Source organism: Camelus bactrianus, chromosome 2, assembly GCF_048773025.1.
Source record: "Camelus bactrianus isolate YW-2024 breed Bactrian camel chromosome 2, ASM4877302v1, whole genome shotgun sequence".
Lineage (NCBI taxonomy): Eukaryota > Metazoa > Chordata > Mammalia > Artiodactyla > Camelidae > Camelus > Camelus bactrianus.
In genome coordinates, this window is record NC_133540.1 from 28,313,698 (window position 1) to 28,338,767 (window position 25,070).

Sequence of the window (25,070 nt, forward strand, 5' to 3'; positions counted from 1 at the left end):
CCAATTATAGCTTGTCAATAGTCATTAATGGTGCTTGTTTGAAGATGGTACTTAGTTGCTCTTAAAATCTTCAGTCTCCAGTTTCACTGGGCAGGAAAGTCAAAAACGTCCCCAGCGAGTGAGAGCTCCACTGGGCTCTAAAAGGGGTCCCAGCCCACCCCACAGACAGACACACGAAATGCGCAACTCACAAGTGCGGCTGCTCCCAGCCTCTCAAAATTTCCATTTTCTCTAATTCCCCCAAAACTTCAATCCATCAACCTCAGTCACTAAGCTGTGAATTATTGAGCTCACAGGATACAGATCATGAATATGTATGTGCGTGTTCGGAAGACGGGTCTGTAAAACAAATGGGCTCCACAGTGGCTTATGAGAAGCCTGTGCGCGCACGCCTGAAAGGGAATGGGGGAAATGACTGTGCGCGTGTATGTTGTTCAAGCATGGTTTTAGCACACAAGAGATGGTGGGACAAATCAGGTTTTTTGGTGGCTATATTTCTCCTGTTTCTCCAAGCGTACTTGTATGGAATAATTTGCTGAGTGAAACACAGCTGGCTGCTCTTCACAAAAAACCAAAAGGAACAGGCTTTCTCTGAGGTCACAGTTATTACGGCTAACACCTGTGAGCTGCCTGCAGAAAAGGATGGTGTGTTATTTTTCCTTCCATCATTCATCCTTTACTTCTTCAGTGCACTCCCCTCAAGGTCTCCAACTACCACAGACAGCCCCAGACTTCTGCTCTAATCTCCTCATGGGCTCCAAACAAAGAAGCCAAAATAACCCACAAAACAGACCAGCCTGGTTCACAAGACGCTGGACAGAAACAATATGATGGTGCTATTAACGCAACCCTGTCCCTTCTTCCAACCCTTCTGGGGCCACGGCAGCAATGAAGCCACCTTTGGCTGCTACTGCCACCTGTCTGCTGGTCTCCTACACAACACACCTGGACAAAGATTCCTCTAAGCTGGTGACAAACCCAATCAGCCTGCTCCACTTCTGTTCTTGTCTGCAGCCCCTCAGCCTGATCACAACATTCAAAAAAAAGTATAGGAGGGTGCATCTCTCTACCTGGGGGCTTTCTTCCACTATTATCATCATCCTCAAATATTTATTGATCACCTAAAATATACAGGACACCATGCTATCCCCCAGAGTTCAGGGTCAGCACATTTTTTTTGTCCTTCCCCCACCGGCTCACCATCAAGGCTCAGCACCGACTGACTCTCCCTAACTGCTCACTCCTCTGAGTCGCCGCACACCCCTCGCTTCTTTCTCTCTTCCACCACTTATCTTCGTCTATCTTGCTTCAAGTCTGTGGCTGGCCTATCAGTCTCCTGGGTCCCAGATCAGAAACTCCATGGAGACGAGAGGGTTTCTCGGCCCGTTCCCCCTCCATCTCCCCACAGGGTGTGGGAGTGTGCTTTGCACCTGGTGCACACTCACTAAATGGTCTTCAAACAAATAGCATTATCCTCTGACCGCATATTAGAGGGCAGAATTTGTCCTGGATTAAGTAAGATAATATCTTTGCATTTAACAGCATACTGTCTTCAGAATGCGCTCACATGATGAAAGAGGAGTATTACGATCCCCACTGTGCAGCTGAGGAAAATGAGACTCAGGGAGGTTAAAAGCTTTGCACAAGGTCACACAGCAGTAAATACAAGAGCCAGGACCAGAACCCAGACCTTCTGACTCAGTCTAGAACTCTTCCACTGCACACCCTGCCTCTGTGTGAATCCACGTAATAAGCTTGACTTGGTGATGGTTACCTGGGCTTGAGATAGTTCCTTGTTCATGTCTCATCTGTTGTTAGGTATCTGCCTGTCACATTAACATCTAACTATGTTTTAGGTTCCAGAGGATAAGAATCGGTAGATATATCTAGGCAGTTACTACAAACTATACTTTCTTACATGTTTCTAGAAAAATTTAAGCCACAACTTACTTAAGCACAAGATCCCAGTACGCTCTTACAGGGGCCTTCTATCCCCGCTAGGGAACACTCTGCAAGGCTGATATGAGCACAGAAGTGTGCTGGCATCTCCCACCTGCCCCTCTGCATCTTCTGTCCATCTTTCCCTCCTTGCTCTGAGCCCTGATTCACCCACTTCTTCTCCACGCTTCCCCTGCCACAGGGATTCCATCTGGGTTCAACCAATGGGAGCCTGGTAGGAGATGGGAGGAAGGGAAGAGAGTGACGTTTGGCTATTCATTCCCCTGACTCCCTCTCTGACCAGCTGTGACCCACGGCTGAGGTCTCTGGCTCTTCTCAGGTGGTCCTCTCCATACAGCTCTCTGACCGTCTGCACACATTCAGTCCCGGGATGGTAATCAAGGTAAACCTGCCCAGAATATGGGCACAAATCCTTTGACACTCCTGTCACCAAGAGGTGGGGGCTGTGTCCTCTCCCCTTGAAAGCTGGGGGGCTCTGTGACTACCACGGACAATAAAGTACAGCGGAAGTGACACTGCTCCGGTGTCCAGACTGGCAGCTTGTACCAAGGGATGCTAAGGCAGACCTGTTCCTGGAGAAGCCGTCCTCCCTGGCAGGTCTATCTCAGATTACCCAGGGGGCCCAGACACTCCCAGCCAGCCCCTCCCCGTCCCTGCGTTCGGGGTCAGATCAGCACTGCAGTCGGACAGCACCCCTAGCCTTCCCCACCTCATTTCCTACTTTCTCTCTCATGTTGAGTCCTATCTTGGCATCCTCTTCTCTGAGGACCCAGACTAATACAACCACACCAATAAATATTCAGCCTTGAAAATTTAGCATTGATAAATTAAACATACAGACATTAGAACTAGCTCTTGCTGAAGAAGGGCTGTCCCATTAACCTATAGTCATAAATAACCAGTTTTATACAATGTGATGTCCAGATCTGTGGCCAGATCTAATTCCTACATGACCGATATTAACACAGTATCATTTTCTTTAATATTATTTTTACCAAGTATAATTTGCACCTATCTCCAAAAATGTGTCCTTCCCTAAATGTCCAAAAGAGGCTTCCAGTCCCTTATCCAAAACCCTGGAGATCATGTGTATTTTGGAACTCAAAACTTTTCAGAAAGTACGATGTACATCTGCCACATTTGACTTAACAAATCAGCAGGTCTGAGGTAGAACTCTATAATCAAATGCATTAATATTTCTTCCATGAAATGTATAAATATTAACACAAGTACTATAAAAACAAATAGCCTTGAGGCAGTTCAGGCATGCGTTTGCCACCAAATGAGTTTAGCAAAGGTTAGACTGGACCACCATATGAATTATAAAAACACATTCAGTTTTCAGAGCTTTTCCAATTTTTGAGTTATGCATAAGGGACTGTGGACCCATATAGCCACACTACAGAAAACTAAGCAACCCTTTTAAAAACACCACTATTCCTTTGTACTAGCACAGAGGAATGATCGGCCATCCCATGGTGTGGGATGAAGACAGCACATGACTTGCAAAGAAAGAACACAGAGTGGGGAGAAGAAAGGTGGAGACAGTCTTCACTTGTCAGGACCTGCCCACTCCCCACCATTTATTACCCAACCCTTAGTAATGGCTTCATTTCTGGTTAAGAAATGCCGAGAAATACTGTCTAGGAGTACTGATTGTGATGTGGGAAAAATTTTAAGTCTGAATTTTTTATATTATTTATGAGATGCAGAGAGAGTAAGTTCACCTCTGCAAAAGGCCTCCGCTGACAGCAGGTAACTAAAATGTTAGGCATAAATTGGGGCTGAGATAGTACACAAAGGAAACTTATTTAGGATATGAAACGAGGCTCAAGGCAAGGGACATAGAATGTGAAAAATACAGGCAGGAGCCCCTATGATAGACCTGAGACTTCCGGACATCCCTTCCCATGTCCGAGGCGAGGATACAGGATGTGTCTGCTCCCAGTGGGAACTCCTCAAGAAACACCAGGGTCTGGGCTTCTTCCCTCCTCTGCCTCTGAGCTCCTGTCCTGCCACTCATGAAAGGCTCATTTGTTCATCGACCACTCAGGGAGCCAGGAGCCAGAGAAGCTGTCCGCATTCCCCTGCTGCCCTGCGCCTTCCTAAACCTTTTAATTCAAAGTGATAAAAACACAAACAATAAAAGATGAAGAGCAGGGAGAAAAATAAATTAAGAAGGAAATATTCTCCTCAGTTGCTAAATAGCCCTGGGGAGAAATGGTCTGCAATGGATAAAAGTTAAGGAATCTTAATTAGGGGGTGGAAATTCAAATTTGATATAGTAATGCTCACTTTGCATTTTATATATTCAGTATTGACTGTTTTTTGCCACAGTAACCATGTATTTATAATAACTTCATGACTTTTTAAAATAGGTTTATTTTATTTGGGGTTTTTTGGGGGTGTGATAAATAGGTTTATTTATTTTTGATGGAGGCACTGGGGATTGAACCCAGGACCTCATGAATGCTAAGCATACACTCTACCACTGAGCAATACCCTCCCCTCCTTAAATCTCTTATTTTAATTATAGGCATAATTAAGTAACAATATTAGTTAATATACGTAAAGTGCTGTTATTTTTCTCCATGCACCACTGGCTGGGACTGTACTGAGTGCAAACACCCTGCCTGGCACTTTAACAAGCTTCATTCCATATGTGTGCTGCTTATTCAACCCTCTAAGTCTAAGGTACTTTGTGTGGCGCTGGAGATTCCCCAGTGAATAAAACAGGTGTGAACTCTCCCCTCCCAAGAAGCAGGCAAAGCCTTGTGGAGACACTGAACAAGGTACTGCACATTTCATGATTTACTTTCACTTGTGGTAAGTGCTAGGAAGGAGAAGTACCCAGTGACCAGTCAGAGCCTCACAGCAGCTCTCCGAGGAGCACCTCATCCTCGATTATGGATAAAGCATCATCATTAGTATCTGTAACATCAAAGTATGCTAGTTACAATAACATAAAATATCCCGAACAAATAATAATCGTCATTATTGCTATCATAATAACAACTTGGGGAATTATTTTCTATCAGCCGGTCAGTGGGAAAAAGGATGGGAATCAATGAGGAAAAAAGCCAAAACATGCGAAAGTGCACATGGATAATTACTCCCAAAGAGTTTCCGGGGCGCTAGGAAAATTCCTCCCTCCAGAGGCAGGGAACTTCAGTACGAGATGCCCACCCCACCTCCAGAACAGCAAGGTACTAACGGAAGGACCACCTGGAAACAAACACAAGATTTGTCTTTTCCAAAGATATGTCCCATATTTTCTAAGACAAATTTATTTTCAAAGACATAGCCCTTCTGTGGGAACCCTCAATATTCTGGGATGTTCAAACCACATCCAAGATTACCTCCTGAACCGTGAAGTAACACAAAACTCCTAGTCAGGCCAAGTGCCCTGTTTGTTTTGGGAATTATCACCACTCTGCTCAAAAGGCACGGATAGTAAGACGTGGACATCTTCCATCGAGACCTGCTGCTCTGAACCAGAACTGCCATCAGAGGTACAGCCAGGCTTCAAAGCTGCCGCCATCAGATACTCCTGGATTCTGTAAGATGGGAGCCCATGGAAATGGAACTTCCAGATACACAAAGGTGGGCGTTCCATCAAAAGGCATGTGATATGTTGCTCCTCGCTTCTCTCCCCACCAGGGCTGGCAACTCCAATAACTGGACAAACATCCTCTGAATTAAATACTATATATGTCTCTTTTCTTAGTGAAGAAAAAAACTCCTTAAAATTAGAATTCCAGGTCCATGGATGTCTCCTGACAGCTCACAACAGAAAAGATATCAGTTGATTTATTATACAAAATGAGCGTATCATGAGGAACTCAGAGTGATGCTAATGAGACAGCCAGCCTTTGATGGGACCCTAACTTGGCTTCACTTTAATTCTTGCTGTCATAAAACTGTTGTAATAAAAAATTATGTTCTATTAAGCAGATGGCAACTCCATAGCACTGGTGCTACCAGTGCCCCTCTCCATGTCCTCAGCAAACCATGTGCTCACTTTGACAGACTTGTTAAGCTCAGGGGATGGCACAACAGAGAGCCCCAAGTAGCCACTACCTATGAACTCAAGTAGACACAAGAGCCGGTCTAGTTGACAGTCCTTGTTTAGACTGCCTTAACTTGACATTGACAAGGCCCTAGTCTATGACATCAAGGGATCCCATCAGACTTAGGCTGTCGACATCTTGAGGACCTGTGTTTGCTATTGGTAAGGAATAAGGATGGAAGGAGAAGGGAAATAAGGCTCAAGTCACCATCAAGTCAACTATACTGTGTTCGCCTTCCTTGGCTTCCATCGGTTGTACTACGAACAGAGGAAAAATTACAGCAGCCGATCACTGACCTTATGGAGAGCAGGAGCCAAGACTGGGACCAAGAATCCATTGTAAATGTAACTGACAAGCTGATTACGAATCAAGGGGTGAGCCACCTAAGGGAGAAACAAGTAGTCATGAAAAAGACAGAGTTCAATTTTTAGGTCTTATTAAAAACAAATACTTCTGTGTATATCCTGAATTCAAAAAGGAAAGCCAAATTTTGGCCATTTATTTCATGGTTAAAGAATAAATCAGACTTCAAACTGCCATATAATTTTTCCAGATGGTTTATTCCAGTATAAACAGCTTGGACTTGAAAATTTTTAAAACCCTGGTAATTTTAAGTTTCTATTTGAAAAAACAGCTAATAAATAGATCGGATATACATATGGACTCATAAATTAAAATCAGCAAACTGGAAAGTATAATTTTTGCTCCATAACTTCATCTCTGTCTTATCTCTACTTGTGACTAATTAAAACAAACAAACAAAAGAATTGTCAAAATGGACATTTAAATACATTCATTTGCTAGCAGAAAAAAATTCTTATTTTAAAATACATTTCCTGATAATCGTTTATATTGGGGAGGAAGGCATTTAGAAACTTTTCATAAAAGATAGATACTTTTCAAAAGCAGAACACATCATCAGCGGTATGATACTTCCTATATTTATTTTTCAAAATACATTTATCCCGGAATAACCCTTACTAATATCTTTTATAGGTACAATCGTCCTTGGGTATCTGTGGGTAACTAGTGCAAGGATGCCCCCACCCCACCAGGATACCAAAATCTGCAAATGCTTAAGTCTCTTATATAAAATGGCATAGTATTTGCATACAATCTGCATACATCTTCCCATATACCTTCAATCATCTCCAAATTACTTCTAATACTTAGTACAATGTAAATAGTTGTAAACAATGTAAATGCTATGTAAATTGTTGCTGGTGCACAGCAAATTCAAGTTTGCCTTTTGGAACTTTTTTTTTTTTTTTTTAATTTTTTCAGATCCTCTGTTGGTTGACCCGACAGGTACAGCACTTGCAAATACAGGGGGCCAACTGTAATCTTTTCACTAGTTCCCCCAAACACACTGGCCTCCATCTCAAAATGTGTTATGAAATGTGTCATTTCTCTGTCCATGCCTGTTAGCTTTACTTCTCTTTCTTAAAAAAAAAAAATTATAAAGGCAAACAATAAAGTAAAAAGCAATTTCTAGAGAAGAGAGGCCAGATCTTTAAATTACTGATAATCTCTCTTTGTGTGTACATTTGGGGAGAAACTAATAGTTCCATCTTTTTTATTTCCACACACTTCTGCAAGAAAACGTTGATAGGATGCAATACTAAAGGAAAAAAAATAACAAGACATAATCCATTTATCTTATACATAAATAAAATTTCCTTTGACTTAGCAATAAAAATGAGATGGGAACTAAAGTAATTTACTTGCATTTTCTTCCAGAAGCTATTTCTTTATTTGGTAGATAAACAGATTATAACTAACATTTTTCATCTTACAATCACCATAAAGAAAATTCAATTTCTTAATAAATCCAATATTAAGGAAATATTTGTGCTATATAGAAATAAAACATTTTTGATGAAAACCTACTATGCCCTTAAATATATATAAAATTTGGTTTTTATTGAAAACAGTAACAAGAAATCTGAAGGTAAAAATCTAATCAAGAAGCCAAATATACTAGAGTTCAGTGGTTCTTTTTTCCCCGAAGCGGGCCAATTTCAAAGCAAATTTAATTTGTGTTGCTAAGATGATGCTTAACTTCTTCTAAATTCAATTGGGATAACAATATTCTTTATGTAGTATGCACCATTAAGCAAAATAAAGTGTTTTCCTTTGTAGACTCCCAAGAAGACCTTGAAGTAAAAGTGGTATAATCTGAAGTACACACAAGCCTAAAAATACCTATTTAATGAGTCAGGCATTGGACTTCTTTTTGATGGTTAAGTGGATAATCAAAACAGAATTAACACTTTTTATAAGGAAGATAAAGAAAATCTACTCATTTTTTTTCTCAATTAAAACTTCTCGGAAACCTATCAACTAACAACATTTTCCCTCATTCAAGGACATTCAGTGTGCTTAAAGCAAAGCATTAGTATTCCATAAACATTTATTCAGGTAAGAAAAGGGATGCTTATAAGTGGATCCTTCAGGTTGCTTGCATTCTGGATGGACCACGACACGGGGTCCCCTCACTGCCCGGTACCTGAATGACGGCATTGCAGAACTCGAGGGAGTTCATGAACTGGACGAGGGGAGGCAGCAGGAGCCAGTCGTCTTTCAGGAGGCAGTGCCATTCCTCGCCTTTCTCTTCTAGCTTCGTAGGCAGGGAAGAGTAGAGACCACTGAGCCCAGTTGCAAGCACCTGTGTTCGGAAATAAAAATGTTAATAAGCTCTTTCCCCAAGTTCTTAACCTGCAACTAACAGCTTCCAGGTGATTCCACTGCCGCTGGGCCAGAGACTGTCCTTTAGGTAGCAAGGTAGTCAAGCATTCGGCGACAGCAGCTGGCTGGGAGGACTCAACAGGTGGAGGCAGGAGGGAAGGACAACTCCAGCAGGGGGACCAGAAGCCCCAGAGGTCTTCCGCTAATCCACATGCAGATGCTGTGCGTTGCTGATCTCTTCCACGCCAGGCGTATGCTGGGTTGGGGTGGGGGGGAGTGAGAGAGACATGTGCAAGAGGAAGAAAACATGATTCCAGCCCCCAAGGTGTTGAAGAGAGGGGCAAACCCATAAAGAACACGTTATATTACAACACGCTGAGTGCAAATGCAGGGATGGCCCACACTCCTGCCCACGGGAGGATGCCCTGGACTGAGGCGGCCCCGTACAGAAGATCTCACAGGAGAACCACAAGTAGCTTCAGGACAAAGATTCCTGCTGACATGTTAAAGTCATGATGGACACGTTGCATGGGTACAGTTTAGAAAGCGCTTTAATCTCATCTCCACAAATTATAGCAAGAAAAAAGAACTGAGGGTCAGTTAGATGTGATGTCAGTAGTTCAAACAGAGCAAAAGGGGGTCAAAACTGAAGCAGCAGCAGCAGGAGAAAGAGGGGCAAAGAGCTGAGTGTCACCTGTAAAGTGGAAGCCAGGGTGATGTAACTGCAATATCTATCTATCCAGTATTAACCCAAAGCTCATGAGGTTTTCCTCCTCCCTCAGTGTTCTGTTCCCAAACGACACTGCCAGCGTTTGTGCTCAGGAAGGGAGGATGAGTGAGAACTCCAAATTGTCCCATTACTCAGCTTCACCAGGATTAAGATTCATCAAGATTAAGAAAATAGTGATGCCTTAAAGAGATAGAAATGGAGAAAAGGAACACCACGTTGAGCATCTGTTGGTTTTAGGCACTTGTGCAGAATAGGACCAAGGAAAACAATTAACTTCGCAGTGCTGGGAAGTGATGCTAGCCAAACAGCACCTTAGGGATCCTGACCTGGCAGATGTGCAAAGGATGGACAGAAATGGCCCAGAACAGAAGCCAGGAAGTGATTGAGAGAAGGTGTTGCTCAAGGGTAAGCCCTGAGGTGATGAGGGACTCAACGGGATAGAAACATTCAAGAAAACATTCACTCCTGAGTTAGGCCCAGAAAACAAACAGCAAAGTGTTCACTGATCTCAGTGTCTAATAAGAGATCAACAAGCAATTATAAGAGTGGAAAAATGCTCAGACTACATGACAGAAAATATATGTCTCTGTGGATGTTACAAAAAGCCCTTACACCAGACTTGGAGTGTTCGGAGCAGGAAATGTTCTCAGAAGTGATATCCAAGCTGCTGAAGAATAAATAGGAGTTAGCCAGAAAAAGAGTGCTGGAGGGAAAACCACTCCTTGCAGCAGATGTACAAAAGCTCAAAGGAGACAGAGAAGATGGCATCTTCCAGGAATAAGAGAAGGCAGTACTATGGGGGTGGAGAACTAGAGGTGGAAGGAGCCTAGCAAGGTAAGCAGGAGGCAGATCCTGCAGGGTCTTGGAGCACAGAATAAAGAGCTCGGGGACCCAGTGGACAGCCCAGCAGACAGCATGTGGGGCTAACGCTCAGGAGAGGGACCAGCCTGGAGATGGTGATCAGGAGGTGCCGTGTAGATGGTACCTCAAGCTGTGCAGACCAGAGAGAGAAGGGAAGGGAGGTTGAGACATATGAGATAACAAAATAATCCGTACTGCTTGGCATCAAAGAAAGAAAGTCAGAAGGTATGCTGAACTTGGAAAAATTATCTACAAATGGCTGTCTCTCCTTTTCCCCTGTCTTCTTCCCCCAGCGTCCTCTGTGTCCCCTGTGGAGTGACTCTCTTCCCTGCATTTATTAGTTTCTCAGCCGTCTTCTCCATCTTGCATGGCTTGACTCATTCACTCCAGTCCACACTGGAGGTGCGGATGACTTGTCCAGCACAGGCAGGTATGTCGAATATCAGAGGCTGGTGGTGCTTCCCATGAGTAAGACGCCCAGCTCAACCACAGAGGACAGGCCCAGGGACTGAGCACCTGGAGGTCCTAGTGCAGGGAAACCAAGTGACACCCTGGGAGGGAGTCTGGGCAGGGATATGGAATCAGAGCCCACAGTGAAGTATGAGGCAGTAAGAAAAAGAGATGAACAATATTGGAGAAATCAAAAGATTATATACATTTCTCTGTTCTGTTTCCTAGGGACCTTTATTCACTCATTTATTCACTTACATTAAAAAAAAAATCACTGAGCACCTTCAGGCCCGGAACTATGTTAAGTACAGGATGTACAACAGTAAACCAGATAGTGCACTTATTTCTTTTACAAAGTCAGGGCATCTGTTGTCCCAAAGGAGAATGTCTCCTATTTAAAGTATTTAACTCCTTTAACTTCAACATACCCAAACAAATCACTTTCATTACAGTTTTCTGACTGTGACCCCGGTGAGTTGCCTGTTATAAATTAGAAACCTCTGGCAAGAGAGAACTGAGACCAAAAGTTCTCCTTGAAGGGAAATCTAATCTTGATGCCACATTTTGAAAATCAATTATGTTTGCTAACTCATGCTAAATTACCCACAGAACAAAGGCTTTAAGTCTGCATACTCCTGATTCCTTAACCACTTTGAGGCTTTGAAGATGAATTCATAAAGACAGGCTTAATTTGTCTGACTAAAAAGCTGGGAATAACTATTCAGTATATCAATATAATTACAGCAACATTAATTTTCAAATTACATACATCAGTGACAGTAATTAAAAACAGCACATACCTAATAGTCACTTTTTAAAAAGAGGGCATGGCTGAGAGGCGAACAGAAGCCTGCCTGGACAGAGGGATGGTCCAGCTGGACATGGAGCCCTGCCATGTTCTCGCTACCAGAAGTGGAGCCAGAGAACGTCTCCGCCATAGCCTTCAGAGCAGCAAAGGAACACAGGAGAAGGTATCCCGCAGGATGAAGAGTACTACGTGGTCTTAAGAGCAAGATTCCAAATCTTTCCTGCTAAATATTTACATCATCCTTTCCAAGACCTTGCTCAGAGTCAGATTTCTTCCATATATACTTCTAGAACACTAACTACAGGCCAGGCACTCTACAGCCAGCCGGTGCTGCGGAAAGAGCACTGAACAAGTCAGACAGGTGAGATGGGGAAGACAGCTGGTAAACTAATAAACACAAGAAAGATGATTACTACACAAAGAGATGCCCAGGTTGCTGTGACAACAGGATGAGGGAAAAGGAGGGGCAACAACAGCTCTGTCAATAATTTTTCCAAGAGTTTAATGGCACCATCTATTGATTCTTAAGCTTCATTTTTAACTTGAAATTTTAAAAAAAATACATAGACATTCAACAGCTGATTTTAAAAAAATGCTCATCTACTATTTTAGCCTTTTATTGATCCTGACCACGAAAAAGTGATTGTTGGGAAGGGTGGGAGAAGGGATAAACTGGGAGTTCTAGATTTGCAGATACTAATATACATAAAATAGATAAACAACAAGTTTATACTGTATAGCACAGGGAACTATATTCAATACCTTGTAGTAACATATGGTGAAAAAGAATATGAAAATGAATATATGTATGTTCCTATGTGATTGAAGTATTGTGCTGTATACCAGACATTGACACAACATTGTAAACTAACTATACTTCAATTTTAAAAATGGAAAAAAAAACTAATTGTAAAACATTATATTTATTCCCAACACATTAAGTATTAACCCAATATTTTTAATGTATCTTTTTTTAAGAGTCTTAAAAAACTAATCACCATATAAACCCATAAGGATAACAGACAATTCAAAAAGCAAACCACTTCCCTGACAGCAGTTTAGCATGGTAGCTATCAAGACCATGGATTTCAGTATCAGACTAACGTGGTTTTGAACCTGACCCTGCCATTTACAGGCAGTTACTTAAGTCCTCTAAAGTTCAGTTTCTTTTCTGCGCTGTTGCAAGGATTAAAGGAAACACTGTGTGTGAAGAGCGGAGCATCATGGTTTACACACGGCAATGTAACCAGTGGACGGAAGAAAGGCAACATGCACAGAGCAGTGAGCAAGTCAGGAAAGGTCCATCTTTAACTTTAAACATCTAATAGTACCCAGTTAATTTCAGCAAAAACAAAAAGATTTTGAACAGATGGCTTTAGTCTGAAGCTAGCAGCAAAACACCTGGTGGAGAGCATTTGTGACACCTTGCCAAAATAAAAAGCCTCATAAATTTTAGATATGGGATAAATAATGTTCTACCTGCAGCTGTATACCTAAAGGTTGCTCATTTCAATTTGCATTTCCTAATGTATATATAGGCTGTTTTCTACTCTTGCTCATGTGTAACAAGTGACAAGGGCTTAATCATCAATACTGGGTTAAAAAAAAAATCAAAAGAAGATAGGGTCATATAGTCCCCAACCATTTGCTGGCACTAAATTGTTCCCTAGGGTATCTTCATGCTCCTCCTTTTCTTGGGAAAGCCCATCTTGAGACAGGAGGCAGCAGAACCAGCCAGCTCCTCCTATCAGCCACAAGAACAGAAGTTTGCAAAAGTGGTCCAGTTTCCTGAAGGAGTTATTAGTCTTCCCAAAGCCTGATGCTAACACACTTTGACAATCATACTAATTAGGGAAAGCTTTTTGTCAATTGTGGTCCTTAGCTGGATGGTTAATAGAGTATGCTTTTATCTTCAACATAAAGAGGACTCTTTTTTTTTAATTATGTTGTCAGATGTAATTATAGAAAACTGGGTACAAATGAGATTATGGGATCTATCCTGAGGGGCAACTTAACACAATGAAGCTCTGTGTTCCATTCTAGCAAATAAGGTCAGCTGGAGATGTTTTTCCTCCAATTTTAAGGAACTATAAGTGTTTTAAAATGCGTCTTTATAAAAGCAACAATTACTCTGTGAAACCTGCTTAAAACATAATAAGTGGAAATCTAAACATTAAAAACATGTTCCCTTCTAGTCCTAATACATTTAAGTTTTAAAAGTATGAAGTACTACAAACATATAAAACATAATAGAATAGAAAACCATCACCAAGATTTAACAGATTTTTAATATTTGGGCATAATTTCTCCAGAGTGCTCTTTATTTAAAAAAAAAAAAAACAAAACATTACAAACAGAGCTAAACCCTACTCCAATCCCAAGACAGCCCCTTCTCCTTCATTTGCCCCCAAAAGTAGCCACAGTGGTGAACTAACACATATAATCTTTTGCAACTTACTTTTTTTAACTCAACTTATTTTTATATTTATTGGTGTTCACACCTGTAGATGCAGTTTTGTGCTAATAAGTGTAATGGATTTATTTTTTATTGAAGTATAGCTGACTTACAATATTATCTTAGTTTCCACATAACTCAACATAGATTTTTGTATAGACTACACTCCATTCAAAGTCATTATAAAATACTGACTCTGTTCCCTGTGCTGCACATTAGAGCCTTGTGACTTAGGTGTTTTATATCTGATAGTCTGCACCTCTTAATCCCCTTCACCTATATTGCCCCTCCCTCCACTCTTATTCCCTCTGACAACCACTAGTTTCTGCTCTGTATCTGTGACTCTATTTCTGTTTTGTCATATTTGTTCACTGGTTTTATCTTTTTGATTCTACATATAAGTGAAAACATGCAGTGCTTGTCTTTTTCTATCTGACTTATTTCACTAAGCATAATAGCCTCCAGGTCCATTCAATGCTGTCCCAAACGGCAAAATTTCATTCTTTTTTATGGCTGAGTAACATTCCATTTTTATCCAAAGAAAACAAAAACACTCATTTAAAAAGATACATGCACCCCAATGTTCACAGCAGCATTATTTCTAACAGCCAAGATACGGAAATAACCCAAGTGTCTATCAACAGATGAATGGATAAAGAAGATGTGGTATACATATATGTACATACATACAGTGGAATGTTGCTCCATGATTCACTCATTTTGAATGCTGAGTAATACTCCATTGACACAGAATAAACCAGTTTATTTATCTTTCCCTTAATATATTTCTTTCTCTTCCTCAGATCACTAGTGAATACCTTTGTGCATGTATCCTTGTAAACATGTGCCGGATTTCCCAAGTGCAGGTACTTAGCAGTGAAGGTGCAGGATCACATGGGATGCAAATATCCAATTTTATTAAATATTGCCATACTGCTTTCCTGAGTTATTGTACCGTTTATATTCTCAAGAGTACCTGTTTCTCCACTCCTTTGACAGCACTTTGTTTTATTAGACGTCTAAGGGTTAGCCACTCTGAGGAGCATTATCTGGTGTCTCACTGTGGATTCAATTTGTATTTCCTGATAGTAAGGAAGATAAGCATATTTTCACACAATTATCAGCTTTGGGTGTCTTCTGTGAATTGTCCATTCATACCCTTTGCCCATTTATCTAATAGACGGTTTCATCATTTTCTTATTAATGTATAGTATAACAAATATTTTTGTCTATTTTGAGTACTTGTTAAATGTTTTGCAAATATCTTCCCCTAATCTGTGTTTTTGTTCTTAACTCCAATCTTTTCATTATGATTCGTGCTTTATAGGAAGTCTTGATATTTTATATTTCATTACATATGTATAAGGCAGTGGTTAAGCACATGGGTGCTTGAGTCAGACTGCCCAAGTTTAAATCCTGACTCTCTTACTAGCCATGTAGCCTTGTATGTTACTTAAGGTCTCTGTGCCTGAATTTCTTCATCTACAAAAAGGGAGTAACACTTGTATCTATGGTTGTGAGTAGATGAATTAATATATATAAATACATAAGAACAGTATCTGACATAATGTAAGCACTTGACAAATGCATTATTGTTACCATTACTCATAATCATCTCAGCTATTTTATATGACTTTTAGCATCGATTTGTCACATTCCTTGAAAAACCCTATTGGGATTTTAAGTCCCATTAACACCTCACAAATTAAATATTAGAATTAACAAGGGGGAAATTTTACCTCTACAATGGAGGTATCTAGGGGTCACCACCTTAACCAACCAAGGGATCAAGCAAAGCATGACCAATAGTGGGACGACCTAACACGTGCTGCTTGATGCAAAGCATTAAGAAGCCTACAGCATCAACTGTAAACCACTCGTGCCAAAAGTATCCAATCTGAATTTAATGAAGCACTTAGACCTAACTTCCAATCTGCAGGAAATATGAGTGATGGAACAAGTCAAGCTACACAAGAGACAAAGCCAGAACGTGGAACATTCTACAGACAATGGCCCATCTCTTAAAAAGTCACTGTCATGAGGGAAAAAAGTGGCAGGCTGTTACAGATTAAGAGACTAAAGGGACATGACAGTTAGAAATGTATCTTGTGGGGGGAGGGTATAGCTCAGTGGTAGAGCGCATGCCTAGCATGCACAAGGTCCTGGGTTCAATCCTCAGTATCTCCATTAAATAAATAAATAAATAAAGTTAATTACCTCCCCCTCCATAAAATAAAATTTTAAAAAATTTAAAAAAAAGAGAAATGTATCTTGTATTGAATTCCATTTTGGAAAAAAAAATCTGTAAAAGTCATTTTGGGCATAATTGGGAAACTGGATATTCGATCATATTATGAAATTATTATATAGTTTTCTTAGGTATAATAATAATGGTATTGTGATTATGTAGGTGTATATCCTTATTTGCATGAGATACATACTAGAGTATTTAATGTCTGTAACAACTTTAAATGTCTATAACTTAATTTCAAATGGCACAGCAAAAATTAAAATGCATAGATGAGAAATATACCAAAGCACGACAACATATCAACAATTTTGAATGCAAGTGGTGTGTATATGGTGTTCATTTTGGTATTCTTCCAAGTTTTCTCAATTTTGCTCTTTTTTCATAATAAAAAGTTGAAAACATAAATTGCATTAGCTTTACAGATTGATCTGCAGGAAAAGTGTTACCTACACAATACCTACAAACTACAGGGCTTTCCATTTATTTCAGTCTTCTTATATGCGTTTCAATAAAGTTTTATAAATTCCCCTGTAAAGGCCTTTTACGTATTTTGTAGGTTTATTCAAAATATCTTAGAATTGTATTGCTTTTGTAAATGGTAACTTTACAACGGCCCTGTACATATCGACCAGTGAACCACCTGAATATTTTGCTGATTTGTCTCAATACCAGCACTCCTTCTGTAACAGCAGAACCACCCCAAGATATTTCAAATACGTCCAGACTCAAACCTCTGCCCAGCTCCTCATGGAAAGGGTCATTGTCTAATTAGCTTCTCCCTTCACATCACTTCTCAGACCCAGCTTCTCTTTTTCTTTCTCATTCCCACCACTCGTTTCTAGACCCTAATGTGTGTCCCTACTTTCTCAGCATCTCCCAAACTTACGTAGTCAGATTAAACTTCTACAAGCATTCTGATTATGCTGTTCTCGATCAAACTTCTTCAAGAGCTCTCCAAGCTGAATGTATATAGCAATGGTGGTGGGCAGAGTATTAGTCCCCCCAAAGCTGTCTACCTCCTAATCCCTGAGCCTGTGAACAGATCAGGTTACACAACAAAGGGGAATCAAGGCTGCAGATGGAATTAAGGGTACTAATCAGCTGTCTAAATAGAGAGATTGTCCTGAAAGATGCAGGTATGCCTGATGTAATCACAAGGGTCCTTAAAAGTTGGAGAGGGAGGCGTGACTACAGAAGGATGGTCAGAGAGGTGTGACACTGCTGACTGTGAAGATGGAGGAGGGGGCCGTGAGCTAAGGAAAGCGGGCGGCTTCCAGGAGCCCGAGAAGGCAGGGAGATAGACTTACCACGAGAGCCTCCAGAAAGAAGACAAGTCCTGCTGACATCTTGATTTTAGCCCAGTGAGACCTGCTGGGCTTCTAACCTACAATAAGACAATACGACTGTAAACTAGTAATTTGTGTTGTTTAAAGCCACGAGAGGTTTTGGTAACTTCTTACAGTGGCAATAGAAAACTAATACAGCACCGTATTCCAAAGGTGCTTGGATTCAGGGTGAGAAGTTATATTTTCACCTTAAGATATATTCTTCAAGAAGAGTTTATGAAAAACTCTGCACTGTTGAAGGAGATAAGGAAGGGAGATTTAACATATTGGCACAGATGAATGGAATCGGTTCTTCACTGCCCATTGCACTCTCAATCTGTGTACAACTTCTTATTCCATTGGTCAGAACCCAGAAGATAAGAGACGCAGGGGACCCTGAGCTTAACTGAAATTCTTTATTTCAAAATTTTTACTCATGTGTTTCCCTTGAAATAAATATTCACCAAATGCTAGGTGACCCTGGTTTATTAGTAAAAACAGGAATTTAGTAATATAAAGAAGATTACTGCTTTTGAGCCTCAAAGCAAAATACAGTATGTTACTCACTACGATTGCTATTAGCATTTGGGGCAGGTCAGTTCCTTACTGTGTGTGCTCAAACTACTGGCCATTAAACACCCCTGGTCCCTGCACACTAAATGCCAGCTGACCTCCCTCCCAGGCCACCCCATGTCCCTTGACAACCAAACACACACCACAGGTATTTCAAAATGCCCTTGCCCCAGGTCAAGAACTACCCACATAGTGTTAATTAATAAGGAATCTAATCTACTTATGGCAATTTGCCTAGCCTGTTCCAACAAAACTCACTCATGGTCTTACACACTATTTTAGCAGAGTCAGGCATATTTAAGGAAATATGGTTTATAAGGAAACATGAGATGACTGATAAAAAGAACAGACAATGGAAACAAACTGGAAATGTTCACTGAGTTGGGAAAAATTAAAATAGCTGTGGCCCAACATCCGACAAACCAGAAAAAGATATAAATCTATAATCTGTCATTTAAATTCCCCTTCCAAAGACAACACTAACACCAGAAAATAATCAGAACCCTGTGGCACCTTAAGAGTCTCAGAGAGCTTCCACTCTCTTCTAGAACTATGTCTGGGCCTGGCCACTCCAGCATTTGCAAAAGACCTGACGCTTTATTTCTCACCAAACCAATGATGAAGAAACTATACAGAGTAGAGTATTTCTTTCTACCTCAAACTGTAAACATGTATTTACTTCTTAAAATAAAATCAGTGCTTTCGATCTAAAATTATGACCATTATCTTGCTGGGAAACAAATTAATTCAAGAAAACAGCTGTGAAGGGTCTCACCATATGCCACAATGTATTGACACAAAATTAACCTGAAAAGCTAAGAATATCAAAAGTGCAGGTTTTACCCATCGTTCAGGATATGCTCTTAGAGAAAAACTAAAACAGGTCCTAACCTAACAGGAATGAACTCAGAAATGGTAACCCATGTAGTTCCCTCTGTTGGCTTCTTCTGAGCTGACACTGCTCAGCCAAACAGCATCTCAACTTAGACTCCTCCGCTCCCTCCGAAAGATTTCCTCTAAACATTTTTTCATAGAAGGTGCCCAGGACAGCTTGCTGCAAAAAAAGGAATTAAAAAAAAGTTTTTATCATTAGCCGGAGAGAGGGTGGGAAACAGGCCAACAAGAAGGACCTACCGGACAAAAGTAGGTGTTGTCCACGATGTGATGGGCCACCATGCTGTTCTCGGCAGAGAGAGACATGATGAAGAGCAAAGCATCCCGGGCCTGCTGGCCCACTGCCCCCTCCCGGTGAATAAAGGGGATTAGAAGGGAGAAGATGAGGAAGTTGGCTGCCCCCTGGTCCTCACTAGTGTGGAAGAAGAGCTCCAGAATGGATGGATCTTTGGCAAGAATGGAACAGAGCTGGTTCAGCAGGACGACCAGCTTCCCCTCCACAGTGGGGGTGGCTGTTCCGGAACAAGAGCTCAGCAGCATCATCAGGGGCCTCAGAATGGGCTTGTGGCACAGCAGAGGCTGGTGCGCCTGGGTGACCAACATCTCGTACATCTTCAGCTGCTCCATCTTCGTCTCATCCGTAAACTCCCGCCTCAAGCTCCAGAGGAAGAGTTTTTCCATGATGTTCTCAGAGACCACAAGTTCCAGGATTGGCCCCATGGCAGCATCCTTGGCTTGCTCTTCAATCAGCAAGAAGAGCATGTGTTCAACATAATTCTGCACAGCACTGGCCTCATCTGGAGGGATGGACCCATATTTTGCCTGGGTGTTCTTCAATGGGTCGTGTTTCTCTAAGATTTTCACAACCTGTAACCAAACCAAGCATTTGTCATCCATCTGACACTTATTGTCACTACAAAAACACACCACCACTAACCGTACCAAGTCTTCATGGAAATAAATGCGAGAGCCACAGCCCCCAACAAGATGTATGTGAGCATTGTGTTTCTCTCATGAGAATAAAATGAAGGGGTTAAACCACAGAAAGACAATGTCTGAAGATGTTCATTTACAATAGTTACAAACGCTGGCAACCTAAATGTCAAATAAAGTAGTGTGGTTATGTAAATCAGGCTACATGCATTCCTGGGCTCATTATTATGAAGACTATTGAGCAAAATAAAAAACTGTAAGTGATATGTTAGATGAAAAAAGAAGTCACTTGTATCAAGTCAGACCCATTATTATCAACTATGCCAAAATCATGCAACTGAAAAAAGACTGAAAAGAAACATGGAAAAATAGTCGTCGTCTTTGTCTTCAAAGTAATGACAAGTTCTTAAATTCTCTTCTAAACTGTCAAGAATATAATAGTGCTCTTTAATTTTCAAATACATTGCATAAGTAAGACTACTGGAGTCCTCCTACAAATAGAGCTGATTTGGAGATTTCAGCAGTAGAACACATGCCCTCAACAGAACAATAACCCTCCCTCCTCTGCTTGGATTGGCAGCCTCTTCAACCAAGCATCATCAGGAAGGATGAAAGGAAACTAACAAACACGACACATACCTAGCAGAACAACGTACAGCATATGTGGAAATTCTAAAAATGAAGGATCTGAACTGTGCATTTCTTTAAGCCAGCGGGGAGAAAACTCTGAGATAACCAATTACAAAATAAATCCCTAAAGCACGGGGTTTCTGTTTGGGATGATGAAAAAGTTTTGGAAATAGGAGCAAAGGTTACATAATATTGTGAATTTAAGTTAATGCCATTGAATTATATACTTATAAATGACTGAGATGGCAAACTTCGTTATATGCATCTTACCACCAAAAAAGAAAAAATTCAATTAACAGTATAAATAAATAAATAAAGCCCTAATTAGGTCACATGACAGCCCCAGTGTGTCTCTCCCTTACCACCGCTGGCATTTTGAATGCTTCCTACCTCCTCTGCCCATCAAGACTGAATTTCTACTTTGGGACCTGAAAATTAAAACAATTCTATCTCTCAACCTCCATTTAACTTCATGACTTGGAATTTCTATGATAATATCCATTTAATTTACTTCCTTTAAAATGTATACCCACATTAATTTTTAGACAATCAAACATTCCATCAACGACTTTAACTTGTTCCTTTTTGCCTGTCTGAACTGCATGCTGTATGGAATATGTTTAACTTCAGCAGTCCCCTCCCAGCTCAGTTCTAGGACATGCTGTTACGCGTTCTGGTATTTGGGTTACAGAATTTTTGCAAGTCACTGCAGAGGCTGGCAAAGGGACCATGCTATGTCAGTGTGCACGAGCAATGAGGGAAATATATTTCTCAGGGAAAAGTCCAAGTTCTTCCTCTGTCAGAAGCAGGGCAAAGGAACTTTTATAGACTAGGCTAATATATCCTTATGAATAAATAGGTTTCCACAGAATCTCTAAACTCCATCGATTTCCATTATAAAATTTAAAATACCATCAGAAAAAACTCACCCCAGCACCCTTGAGTTGACATTTTCAGCCAGGAGGGGCTTTGTTAGCAGATACCTAGGAGTTACAAGACTCAATGACCAAGGGCCGGGGTCTACCCACTGGCCATCCCCCTCCTTCACTGCACTCAGACTCCAGAGTCCCCCGACTCTCCCCCACCCTCCAAGAAGCCCTCCAGGACTCCCCGCAGGCCTGATGACCTCAGTGGCAGAAATGCTGGGAACTGCTGTCCTCCCTTCCCTTTGCTCTGGCCGTGAGGGAGCTCAGTACCACACTTGTCCAAAAGGGGGCTCCACCTCAGCACAGCATGCTCTCCAGCCCCAAAGTTCTAACTTCAAGGCCCCACGTTCTGAAGAACAAATTAACTATACACTTTATCAGTTCTATAATGTCAAAGTCCACGTATTGAGTTTACTTTTGAGAGCTATCCATACAACTAAGCCTCGGGGCAGAAATGTAATTATATTTCTCATGTGTGCTCACACTGTCTAAACTGCCTAAAACTGGGATTGTGTATTATACGCTGATAGTGGCTTGGCAAATTAGCTCAATCTTTCCAGAAAACAATCTGGCAATACGTAACAAAAGCTATAATACTGTTCCTGCCCTTTGACTTGTTACACTCACTTTGGGGAAAATGCCCCAAGGAAACAACCTCGAAATAATTTGTTTAAAACTGTTCACACCAATGATATTTTCAATAATGAAAAATAAAAATATTATTAACCCAAATGGTCAAGAATAAGAGAATTATAATCACTATGTTATACACCACACAATGTTCACCATACACTAAAACTATTAAAAATAAACACTAAGTGAATCATATTGCATGCCAATATATACATGAAATAATTTAACTTAAAAACTAAATATACTGACAAACAGATGAATGATTAGAAGTGAGTATGAAAAGATATAAATGAGATCTTAAGGCTAATTAGTTCTTCTTCCCTATAAATTGTTCTAATTTCATAAAATAAATAGAAGTAAAAGCAAAGTAATTTGTACTAATGTCTTAAAAAAGGACCAAAACACTGAGTTAAAAACAATGAATAATTCTCAGAAATTCCTAAGCAATATAAATTTTACATTGCATATTGTGTTTACTATATGCATACATGTAAATATTATTACATATCTAAGTGTATATATGTAAGAAAGAGCAAAACTATTTACATGATCACTAGTTACATTTTTCTCATTGAATTAATCATCATTTATATTATTTATTCCAATGCATTCTTTGGCAGACAGACCTACTCTTGGGGGAGCTGTGAGAAACCTAAAAAAGAAAGCTGAGATTTTTATCTCAAGCTATTGCAAGCTATTTAGTAGATTTTATTCTATTTTATTTTATTTTTAACACTTTTATTGTGGTATGGTTCCCGTATAGTAAATTACACGTATTTCAGATGTACAACTTGATGAATTTTGATAGATGCATACACCAATGAAACCACCACCACAATCAAGATAGCTTACATTTCCATCACTCCCCAAGAGGTGCAATTTTTGAATTCCCAATTTATCTTTCCCATCCCCTTTACCCCCTGGTAACCCTGTTTGTTCTCTGTGTCTGTGAGTCTGTTTCTGTTTTATAGATAAGTTCGTTTGGCAGCTTTTAAACTGAAGCATCTCTCTACCCCTTTATAGCAGCAGCCCCTCTACACTGCCTTCTGGGTTAATGCGTGGAGAAACCCGAGAACAGAGCTATAATAACCCATGGATATGTAAGATTTGCTGATCATCTGGAACGGAGCCCTTTGCTCATTCCCAGCCCTGGCCAGGTGGTTTTACTGCCTGGAAGATGGGTGTGTTACAACCAAGACCGGTGAGTCACGGAATCCACATCAGCAAAGGGCTGATTATGCACTGTGTTGCCACTTGTCCTTCACCTCCCTCCTTAAGTGTCAGCACCCTCCCAGGCCACCTCCCTTTTCCTTCCAGGCAGACACGTCCACGACCTGCTTTTACAAGTGGGTTCTGGGGGCCCACGCCCTGGGCCTGGTTCCCATCCTGACATGGAATGCCTGAGAAGCTTCTTGGCTAGAGCACAGCTTGCACTGAAACTTCTGTTCTGATGTCCCAAGTGGGCTGCCCGGACGGTGTCATGGTCCTTTCAGTTTTCACAGATGATTCCTGATGTGACCTCGACTTTTCCTTATTATTTCCTTCCGTGCCCTCTGCTCACATCACTCCCACCAAACTCCAACATTCCCGGCCCCTGACTTCTGCTGGCTGCCTGGTTTGACCTCTTTATCTGCTATGGATCCAGGAGCTCATGCTCATCACGGTGGCTTCCCTGGGCCCGGCTCACCCCTATGACCATCCTGCATCTTACATTCTCAGCCCTGCTTCTGATTCCCAGGCCCCGCTGCTTCTCAGCTGCATAATGTCAGTCTCAGGGACTCAGTTCAGGGGAAAAAATAAGATTATGGGGGCTGGAGAGACCCAAGCAGGAAAATGTACTTTGCAAATATTTCCTTTATTAAGCAAGTTCACTTCGTTAGGCTAAATAACATTAAATAAACTGACTGGCCCCTGATGTAAAAAGCCCATGCTTATTAAGCATGTAAACCAGCTGAAATCAGATACAGCACGGTAAACGTTTTGTAGATCAGAGCTGGGCATTTGTTGATCTATAAACTTTAACATATACAAGCTGATCCATGTATATATGTACACACACACACACACACACACACATATGGATCATGAGCCTGGATCACAGTCTGCAGTTCTAAAAAGAAACAAATACACGAAGAATCAATAGAGTGAACAATGGTGTGCAGATTATTTGACCAATAGAGCTAAATTTTGACCTAAGTTCAAAGTCTTCTGACCTATAAATATGAGGATTATTGGAGTTCAGTAAGATAAACAAAGAACATATTTCTTTCATTAACATGTTGATCGCCACTGTGAATTGGGTGTCCCTGAAGAAACACAACTGTCACCCAGATTTGGGTGACGTGGTGATCAACGTGTTAAAGAGTATCAGTTACTCCTTGCTTCTGCTCTAACAACAACCCCCATCAGTCAGGGATAATGGGCCTGAATTTCAAATATTCACAAATTCTAAATAGGAAGCTCAAATGCTTTCAGAATGAAAGGTATACATAAATCACATAATCACACCTCAAGCTAACAAATAATCATTCTTCACGATAAACACACGTGCTTGTCTGTCAGGACATTAGCTTCGACTCTATCCTAATATTGTTCTATGTCTTATCTACAGGCAGGTATCAACAGATGACCATTTGCGCTTCTTTGGTTAGAGCCTGGTTATTTCAAGAAAGTCGCATGAGTGCAGCCCATAACTTCCAAATCCTTTGGAAGGCTGATTTTTAGTGGCAGGGTGGAAAAACCCAAGTTACTAAGCAACGTTTTCCATCACACAGAAGGAGGACAAGATTTAGTGATCCTAAGCCAAATTCCACTTAATGTACCAAATGAACTACAACAAAAGTAAGTTTCCAACCACTCCTTGTTACTTAATGTGTCTTTCAAT

The 25,070-nt window shown here is 40.8% G+C and overlaps 1 protein-coding gene across 3 annotated transcripts in view; it reads right to left on the reverse strand.

Annotated features, from left to right (window-relative positions):
- The window catches only part of FHIP1A (FHF complex subunit HOOK interacting protein 1A), a 225,063-nt gene that overhangs the window by 54,560 nt on the left and 145,433 nt on the right, over positions 1 to 25,070 (reverse strand). For all 3 annotated transcript variants that reach the window (XM_010968500.3, XM_074377296.1, XM_074377298.1), the window contains exons 4-6: positions 19,305 to 19,931; positions 8,539 to 8,697; positions 6,326 to 6,412 (exon numbers count right to left, since the gene is read on the reverse strand). In XM_010968500.3, the coding sequence (XP_010966802.2) occupies positions 6,326 to 6,412; positions 8,539 to 8,697; positions 19,305 to 19,931 (873 nt within the window). The remainder of the gene's footprint in view (positions 1 to 6,325; positions 6,413 to 8,538; positions 8,698 to 19,304; positions 19,932 to 25,070) is intronic.